The sequence below is a fragment of the Numida meleagris genome, chromosome 3 (genome assembly GCF_002078875.1).
Source record: "Numida meleagris isolate 19003 breed g44 Domestic line chromosome 3, NumMel1.0, whole genome shotgun sequence".
NCBI classification, from domain to species: Eukaryota; Metazoa; Chordata; class Aves; order Galliformes; family Numididae; genus Numida; species Numida meleagris.
The window spans coordinates 3,952,428-3,962,525 of NC_034411.1; the positions used below are offsets into that span (position 1 = coordinate 3,952,428).

The 10,098-nt window shown below is 44.9% G+C and overlaps 1 protein-coding gene across 4 annotated transcripts in view; it reads left to right on the plus strand.

Annotated features, from left to right (window-relative positions):
• SLC24A3 (solute carrier family 24 member 3) overlaps positions 1-10,098 on the plus strand; it is a 147,823-nt gene that overhangs the window by 27,029 nt on the left and 110,696 nt on the right. For all 4 annotated transcript variants that reach the window (XR_002436829.1, XM_021391630.1, XM_021391631.1 and 1 more), the window contains exon 2: positions 6,700-6,837. Coding sequence is in view for 3 of the 4 variants with exons in the window: in XM_021391630.1 (XP_021247305.1) it covers positions 6,700-6,837 (138 nt within the window). In the remaining variant the exon portion in view is untranslated. The remainder of the gene's footprint in view (positions 1-6,699; positions 6,838-10,098) is intronic.

Genomic DNA, 10,098 nt, shown 5'->3' on the forward strand with positions numbered 1-10,098 from the left:
ATGAAGCCCAGGTTTTGGACAATGCTCTGGGAAGATTTGGAGCAGCGCTTGTGGATTGCCAGCAGTGGGGAGAGTTGGTAAATGGAGTCGAGGAGGTGGCCAACGCAAGAAGGGACTTGGAGGAACTTTTAGAAATGCAGAAAAAAGGAGTCACAGGGAATCTGAGCACGTGTTGGGATTGTGTGGTGTCCCCTGAGAGAGCAGGGTGAGAATATCACCAATGTTCAGCCCTCTCTGTAAATGGGGAAATGTTAATGAAGTGAAAGGGCTAGTGGAAGAGTTGGGATGTACCAGAGAAAGGAAACTCAGAGAATCAAGCTAAAAATACAGAGTCCTGTTGTATGGATCAGTGGGAAACTCTCACCTTGAGTATCACGTGTGGTTTAGTGGGGACAGAGGGGAAAGTCCAAGGAAAAATGATGAAAATGATTAGGGGCATGAAAAGATTATGAAAAGAAGAAAAAAAGCAAAAAAACACTGTTCCTCTTAGAGGGGATCTGTATCATGGGAGAAATGATAGGGAGGCTTAAAAAGTGGTTGTTTTAGGTGCTCTTCCATACTTTCATGTAAAGCAAGAAGAAGGGAATGGCAAATTTAATGGTCAAACTGGTATGAATAATAAATACAATATAAGTTTCTGAGCAAACTGGTAATGAACAATAAAGGCAACCTCAGATAGTGTCATATCCTATGACTGTTTTTGGCACAAGGTACCAAGCTAGTTATCTAAGCTTAAAACTGACGCTGCTGAGGACAGTGAAGAAGTGCATGCAGGGATGCATAGGTTCTTGTGGAATCTGTGTACTACCTAGGATATGAATGCTGTGGTTTCTGACGTTGGCCTTAATGTTAGAAGGAGAGTTTTTACTGAACTGCTTAGCTTGAATCTCTAAAAAGAGTGTGGCGTCGATGCCATGCTTGCCATATACAAGTATTAAAAATGATGGTGGCTTGGCCAGCATGTTTCTCCTACTCTCCTGTCCCACTTTCTTCCACTCAGACTGATACGCATAGAAATAAAGCTTTGAAATCAGATGGAAGGAACTGGCTGCTCTTCAAAGCCAGGTGTAGTTGTTTTGGTTTTGCATTTTCCCCGAGGATGCTTTATTTATGGTCTTAGCTGCTGATGATTCTGAAAGGAAACATCTCCCAAATCAGACTGCAAAGAAAGATAATCCGTTTCTGAAATGCTTATGCAATCCTGAGCTCAGATTACCCTGTGAAAATCCGTGCTGGATCTGATTGCTCTAGCAGAAACCTGGGGCTGTGGGCTGGGTGGGTGCTCACCTGCTCCCTCACTAATGCTGCTTGCACCTGGTTTGTAGTGTGGGAGCTTGGGCTTGGATGCTCCAGATCTTCACTTCCGCAGGAATATTTCCCTGTGGTATTCACTGTAGGGAAGTTTCAGGGAGAGGGAGATAATTCAGCTGGTTCAAAATAAAAAACAAAAAAACCCAACCCTCTGAAAACCGAAACCGCCACCATCAAAACAATAGATAAAAGGGACAGACGAGAGGAGGGAGGGCAAACGTATTCCAGAAAAGCTGTGCTGTTTTTGGCTTCCACCAGCAGGATCTAGCAGTTTGCATAGAAAGTAGTTTATTGTCAGCAAGAGACAAGGATAACTGCCAACAATGCAAAGCCATTGGCAGCAAGGCATTATGCTTCCAAAAGGCCTCGGTGACAGATCTGTCCCTTTGTCTGTCTGCTGCGCCAGCCTCTGCTCTGCCAGCCCTTAGCTGTGCGACCTCCTTGCTTACGGCAGCTTCACCTTCATTGTGCTTTGGCACTGGTGGCCAAACCCTCTACTGCAGGTCAGTTTATACATCGTGGTTCAAGTTGTTATCCCAGCTGAACATCATGCCTGAGTTTCTAATTCTCCTCTGTTCATTTAGGGTTATCTTGTCCTCTGACCTGACCCGCTTTGAAAGAGCAGTGCTGTGATACACTTGTGTTATGGCTTTACACATGTGTAGTCGAGGAGGGGTTTCCATGACTTCATTAAACCTCAAGACTCTGATTTTTTCCCCTTACTTACTCCCAAATTTATTTTTTCTCTTAGAATCATAGAATCGTTAAGGTTGGAAAAGACCTCTAAGGTCATCTAGTCCAGCCATCAAGCCAGACCCAGCACGTCCTCCCATGTCCCTCAGTGCCACATCCCCACAGCTCTGAACACCTTCAGGGACGGTGACCCCACCACTCCCTGGGCAGCCTCTGCCAGTACCTCACCGCTCTGTCTGAGAAGGAATTGTTCCTAACACACAACGTGAACCTCCCTGGCACAACGTGAGGCCGTTCCTTCTCATCCTATTGCTGTTACCTGGGAACAGCAGAAGAGCTGTTACCCCATTGCTCAGGTCGTTGCAGAGAGCGATGAGGTCTCCCCTGAGCCTCCTCTTCTCCACACTGAACACCCCCAGCTCCCTCAGCCGCTCCCCATCACACTTGTGCTCCAGAGCCCTCACAGCTCCGCTGCCCTTCTCTGGACACGCTCCAGGCCTCGGTGCCTTTCTTGCAGTGAGGGCCCAGCACTGAGCGCAGCACTCGAGGTGCAGCCTCACCAGTGCCAGTGTGGAGGGATGATTACCTCCCTGTATTTTCTTTTCCCTCTGTTTATAGGGTAAAATATATTTTTGAAGACTCAGGTGAAAAGCCCACCATGCCGTGGCCAGCTTCATGAAATGCCCTCATCTGAGTGATGGGGTTGCGGTCCTTTAATCGTCACCACTGAGGTCCAGCTGGATTCTGACTTGCTGAGGTTCATGTGGCTTGATGCCGAAAACAGATACTCTGAGATCAGTGTGTGACTGAGGAACACCAGAGTGCTGTGTAACATGATGAAATAGTACTCTTCCTGCTGAAAAGTGCAGGTTAGGATGTGCTTAACTGTGTTCCTGCGGTGCTGAAAGTTGTAAACTGCAGCCAGAGCCATCTGGAATAGCATAAGGAACTCGCAAGCTCCCACGTGGAGTTTTGGGTCACATGCAGAGCATTTTCAGAACTTTTGGGCAACTTGACCAGTTCTTCTTTCCACTCTGTTTCGTTGTTATAATCAGAAGTAGGGCAGGTCAGTGATGTCGCTGGAGTGCGTGTTGTCACAGGGCTGCCACCCTGACTTGGCAGCTACAGGGGTTCGCAGCAAACAAACACAAAAGCACTTGCTGTCTTATTTAAAGGGACAAGGCCAGTGGAAGCGCACCGTCCACAGTGTCTGATTTATTTTATGAAAGGCAGTACAGGAACAAAAGCAGAGAACGACAACTCGTGTGCTTTTGGGTTGGTGAGGTGCAAGTACTGCCATGGGACAGCTGCCAGAAAGCTGTTTAGGGCTGGGAGGAAGCAGAAGAGGTTTCTGCAGGAACTTCTGGGTTGCTGCAGACCTTGTGGGTTCTCCCTGCTGCCTTCCCTCCCTGCAGCAACACTCCGACTGCTTGGAGAAGAGCCTCTCTGCTTGGAAAAACAGCAAGTATGTGGAACTGAAACTGCTTAGCTTGATTACCAGAGTATGTTTATTATTAAGGAAGATGCCTGATGTTGCATTACTGTGTGTGCTCATTTTGAGAAACTCCGTCCACTTCTATCAGTGAGGTTTGTTAACTCGCAGCTGAAGCTCTCACCCATGCTCACAGACAAAACAAACAGTGTTCTCTGAAGTTTGTAAAGCAAGTGGGGAATAGTACAAATGCCTAAAGCTTAAAATGGTGATATTTAGTTTATCAAGGTGCAGACTTTTTTTTTTTTTCCTTGGGGAACAAGTTACTTAAGGCTGCCTGTACAACTGTCATTTTCCCCCTTGTGACTTTTTCTTTCCTCACTTGAATTTAAAACTATTGGATGCATGGGGCTGACATAAGAGTATGTGCTTTTGGCTAAGCAGGCAGACATGACGTCTAAGACCAAGCAGCATTGTGCCAAGAGTGCCATGGAAAACAGCCAGCTGTTTTTGTTGACATTGCTAAAACAGAGTTTCACATTGCAGCACCAATGCAAAGCCAAAGAGGGGAGTAAAGCAAGGGAAGGATAAGAAGTAATGAGATGAAGTAATTGTATGTTACGTTGTGTGTTGATATCCAGAATCATTCCTGTGCCTTGTAAGCCTGGCAGCAAAATGCAGAGTTCGATCTTTGGCTGGAACCAGTTGATCAGTTTGGATCATGAAGCTGCTCCAGAATGCCTGCAGTTTGATATTCTGTGCTGTAAATGGGAGACTTCACGTTTATTGCACAGAAACAGCTTTTAGTTCCCAGCCAGTCAACTTTTCAGTCTGTTGCTTGCCCAGCTGCCTGCACTTGCTTCTCAAGATCCACTTTTCTTTGTTGCTTCTTTGTGGCAAAGTGCTGGTGCCAGCGTCTTTAATCTTTTGCAGCAGTCTGAGAGTGTTTCACTCCAGGCTCCCCACTTTTTTACTCTTTGCTACTTCCTTGCCTTCTGGGTGGTGATTCTGTTTCACTGCCTAATGGCCCAGGAAGAGACTTAGGGGTTTGTTTCTTAGTGTTCTCAACAGCAGTTGCATGGAGTGCTGAAAAAACATGTTTGACAGCTGTGAAGGACCAACAGTGGTTGCATGAGGTGGTTTTGCAGTCAGCTCTGGGTCTTGTTAGCAAAGAAACTGGCAAGCAAAAGCAAAATGGCTGAAGTTTGGAAAATGTGAAGTCAGTAAATGTACACACACCTCGTGTTTGAAGGACTACACGTGCCAGGGCATGATAGAGAGTAAGCTCAGACTCTCTGGTCTAAAATGCGTAACATCAGCTGGTCTAAGGTTTATCCCTTTTTCCTGTTGAATATAAAGTTTCTGATGTCAGTAGGTGTTTCATGATGATTTGAAGTAGGGAAGACTCCTGACGTATCTCGAAGGCATGCTCTGGCCCCATACCTGTGACCTGTGTAGTTCAGAGAGGCTGTGTTGGATGGGAGAAATGGTGCAGTTGGGAGTAATAACCACTTGGAGAGAAGATGTGGCTGTATCCTTATAAAGACATTTTTATCAGTTGCTTTCTGCTCTGTGAGCAGAACCTAAAAGTTGCTGCTTACTTCATGTTTATGAATGAATGCTTCATAATGCATTGAAAAGCTGTGTCTGGCCTGTGGGGAGCATGTTCAGGAGCCTTCCCTCTGGGATCATCAGACACTGACAGGACAAGAAGTGATGGCTTTAAGTTATGCCAGGGGAGGTTGGGGTTGGATGTTAAGAAACATTTCTTCTCCAAGAGTGGTGAGATATTGGCACAGGCTGCCCAGGGAGTGGTGGGGTCACCGTCACTGGAGGTGTTCCAAAGCCATGGGGATGTGGCACTGAGGGACGTGGTCAGTGGGCATGGGGGGGAGGGGTGGGCTGATTGCTGGTCTTGATGATCTCGGAGGTCTTTTCCAACTTCGGTGACTCTATGATTGCACTGGACACAGGATACTGAAATGGATCCCTATTGACCACTTGAGTGAAAATAACTGTTCCAATGTTTATTACAAAACATAATTTGAAAACAGTGATTGCTCTTACACCTCAGTACCCTGTCCTCTCTGACACAGTCCCCTGCTTCTGTTTTCTGTACTATGTGGGTTGCTGAACTCTGTCTGAAGTCATGAGGAACTGCTTGCTCTGAGGGGATGGAGCTTTCCCAACACCTACAGAGCACATTATTGATTCACAAAGAAGCCTGCTTGACTTCTGTGTCAAACACTGCATCTCTTAGGCCTCATTCAGCAGCAAACTTGATGGTAATCATAAGCAGAAGTGGCTTAAATGTCTTCTCAGCGTGTGCAAAATTCAGCAGTTTTGCTGATACAGGTCTAGCAAACTGAGGTGCAGGGATTTGTGCTTTTTTGTTTGTTTCTCCCGGCAACAATGGAGGATGCTCCAATTTTAAACCTATTAGCACTCAGTACTTCTTGTGAGATCTTAGATGCACTTTCGTTAAGAACTTTTCAACAAGTGAAGTTGTGGAGGAATGAACCAGACTCCTCCAGTTTTTGGGACTAACTGGAATGTGGAGAGAACAGGATGTACCTTTCCAGTGTGATTAGAAATGCTGCTGTTTTTAATACAAAAGGCAATGGGTTTGAAATCACAGAATCACAGAATATCCCGAGTTGTAAGGAACCCACGAGGATCTTCGAGTCCAACCCTGGGGCCCACACAGCACCCCCACCCCCAATGTCTGAGAGCAGTGTCTCAGAGCTCCCTGAGCTCCGGCACTGGGGCCGTGCCCACTGCCCTGGGCAGCCTGTGCCATGCCCACCGCCCTGTGGGGCAGAGCCTTTCCCTCACCCCCACCTGCCCCTCCCCTGGCACAGCTCCATGCCGTTCCCTCGGGCCCTGTCGCTGTCACAGAGAGCAGAGCTCCGTGCTGCCCTCTGCTCCCTGTGAGGAGCTGCAGCCGCCAAGAGGCCTCCCCTCAGCTCCTCTGCTCTGCACTGAGCAAACCCAGGGCCTCAGTGCTCCTTAAACATCTTCCCCTCTGGACCCTTTCCCATCTTTGTAGACCTCCCTTGGACTCTCTCTACTAGTTTTATGACCTTTTTGTACTGTGGTGCCCAAAACTGCACACAGTACACAAGGTGAGGCCACACCAGTATGGTTTAGAGTGAGATATTCGCTTCCTTTCCATGGCATGCAGATGGTTTAAGCATACAGGAACAGGATCACAAGTTGCTTTTCTTGTGCAGACTCATGTATCTGCTGTTCTTTTGCTTTAGGTTATGATGCTTTGAGCTTTTCTGTGGAAAACGATGGCAAGTGGAGCGGGAGACAGCTACTGCAAGCAAATGAGGACAACATGACGGAAGTCCCAGGGGACGGTGGGAAGCTGTATGTCAGAAATTGCACTGAACCAGGTAGGAATGATAGTTGCTTCCAGCCCCTCATTCTCACAGTTGACTTTCTTACTTCCAGATATCTGTACTGGTTTCACCTATATTGCTGAAAGGTTTTGCTTATTTTTAGGTCTATAAACATCTTTGCTGTTTTCCTTGTGAATGTGGACCATATGGATATTGCAAACTCTCTTTGCAGGTAGGGTTAAGGAGAAGGCGTGCTGTCAGCTAGTGTACAAGGTTAACATCTGCTGATAGTCATGTCGTGAGACTTGTACAAAAACCTCAGTGCTGAGATCCAAAGAGGAATGTCCTAGATGTTTATTGCATAAACACCACACGCTGTTGTTGTGGTGAAATATGCGTAGTGAATATGTGTGTTAGTACGATTATTATTTGTAGCATTAGTGGATAGTCTTATATTTAGTATTAGTGGCTCCAGCAAGCAATGGACCCAAATGAGTTTTAGTTTGAAGTTTCACAACTGAACTTCTGGGCTGATTTTCTCATGTGAAATGCATAATACAGCTTTTTCCGCAGGGAAGAACCTTAGCGGAGTACTTCTTATCTCTGTGACTCCTGTTTCTATGAAACTCATAGGAGCGTAATGTCCTTGAAGCTCTGTTGCTCCATGACTTTTGGTTAAAGTTGGTTGACATAAACAGGTGCTTTTGGAGGAGATGAGCGCAAGCATGTATCAAATGTGTTTTTCTGCTTTATGTGTCCCACTTCCTCAGGAGTCCAGCTACAGCTAAAATGCTAACTGACTGGATAGAGTGATTATTTAGCTGTGGGAGATGAGTTGATGTGCTCTTTCAAATTACATTCCCTGAGCTACTTGGAGACCTGATAGCGGCCTTTCCGTATCTAGAGGGAGGCTATAAGATGGAAGGGGACAGACTCTTTAGCAAGATCTGTTGTGATGAGGGGAAATGGTTTAAAAGAAAATAGGGGAGATTTAGAGTAGATATGAGGAAGAAGTTTTTTTTACACTAAGGTCGATGAGGTGCTGGCGCAGGTTGCCCAGAGAGGTGGTGGATACACCATCCTAGGAGATATTTAAAGTCAGGCTGGACAGGACTCTGAGCACCTACGTGATGGAGCTGTAGGTGTCCCTGTTCAGTGCAGGGCAGTTGGTCTGGATAGCCTTTAAGGGTCTCTTCCAACTCAAACAATTCTATGATTCTGTGATTCTGTATACAAAAAAAAAAAAATTCCATGGATATTAGAAAAAAGAACAAGGGGATATCTTTTCAGGTCGCATCCAGTTGATTGCATCTTTTTTTCTTTTTACCCAAATAGAAGTTATCGTAATGTATCACTAATAAAAAAGGGAAAGCTTCATAAGTTGTTCGGTCCCTTTTTTTTACTTTTCACAGAGGAGCTTGGGTATCATTTCCTCAAAGTTCAAGGGAGGGATCGGAAAGGTGTTTCTTCATTCTTCAGAGCTTATGTAGCTTATGTACCCCAGGAGAAATTCTAACAGATACAGTTCTCGCTGCATTTCTCTGCCTGTAATTTTTCTTCTGCTGTAATACTTAATAACATTTCTGGACAAGTGGATGATCACGTTCTGTTTTAAACAGCAACAATTGGTATGAAAAATTCCTCTTATTCCACTCTCACTTGTTTGCGTACCTCCTGTGTAGTGCAGATCCAGTCTTACAGTGTCATGTCATTGTGTGTAATAATCTCCCCGCCAACTTCTCTCAGTATCTGCTTTCTTGCCATCCTTACCTATTTCTGCTGTGTTCACTAAATAAAATGGACTGTATGAAATTGATGGGATTTTATTTGTTGTGCTTTTTCACCTCTTTCCCAGAAGATAAAACATCAGTTTTTACTGAGTGAATTGTGCAGTGTTCAGGAGAGGGAGAGTAGAAATACTGATGGCAAACAAATTAGAATTACTGTAGGAAAGAAAGCAGAATGAACAAGTTTGTGTTGCATGTGTTGTTTCACAGTTTTTTTTTTTTTTTTTTGAGCATTAGTAGACTATAAATGTAAATCATGGAAGCTATGCTGGACAGCAGTCAGAAGTGTTTGACTTGTATTGCTCTGAATGGGGATGGGGCTCTTTTGAAGTCTGTATGGAATGTATGTGTTGACTCCAGTGGATTTCAGGCCACCTGCAGAATGTTTCAGTTCTGCTTTTTCAGCAAGTGAAAGAAGTAAAAGAAGAGTTGATGGAAGAGATGCTGTTATTAGCTTAGAAATGTGTTTGTGTTCGGAATGTTTGTTGTGCTCTGTAAGACGTGAATAAGCGAAGTGTTCTAGTGGTACTTTGAGAAGAATTTCAAAAATTTTCATTTTCTGTGTGACTCAGATGCCAGGTTTCTAAATCCTGCACAAAATGGGCCACTGCTTCTGAGCCCATACAACTTCAGCTTCTTTTTGTCTTTCTTGGTGCAAAGAAGTGGAACATCTGTTCAGGAAATAGAAATGGAACCTGATGGTAGAAGTGGGCTGCTGAATTTTTGCTTAGGCAAAGGCAACTTTAACTTTCATCCAAGCAGAGTTTATATATATACCTGCAGGCTTATATCTAAAGCATCAGAAAGAAAACAGAGATCCTGTTTGCACTGTAAGCTGTCAAATCATAAGGAAGTAATGTAAAATTAAGTATTTTACCTTCTGCTGTCAATTTTGGGTTAGAACTTGTAGTAAAATGAAGTAAAACACTTCTGACAAAAGTCCTGTTCTTAAATTAACTAACGGCATCTCTAACTAAAAGACTTGTTTTATGGATTTATTTTTCTCATTGTTTGTTTGTATTTGGTTAAAAGGAATAGAGGAGAGAATAAAGGGGTTTTTGATTTTGTTAGTGTTCATTAGCTGTCATCTGTTGTCATCTTTAGCTGTCCCAGAGAGCTATGTTGTTGGAGCTGAAATGAAAGATACAAAAAATTGCACTTTTGCCATCAGAAGATGTTGATTCAACAGAACCAAAACTTTCTTTTTTAAATGCAGCTGGCTGATTTGATTTCTTGGGTAAGCAACATTACTGGGAACCTGTATGGCAAGAAAAATAGCCCCATGTACGTAGGGGTTCTACTGGGGAGTTGGATCTGCCTGCTCGTCCTGTTGCTTTTGGGGAGGGACTCCCATACTTGGAGGCTTGGAGGTGCAGGACAGTCTCATATTTCCAAAGCCAGTTCCTAGGTGAAAGCCCTCCCCTCCCCTCTCTTCCCCTCCCCTCCCCTCTCTTCCCCTCCCCTCTCCTCCCCGAACACGAAGCACCGGGAGGATTTCGCTGCTGCAGCCCGCGGGCCGTGCCCGGCT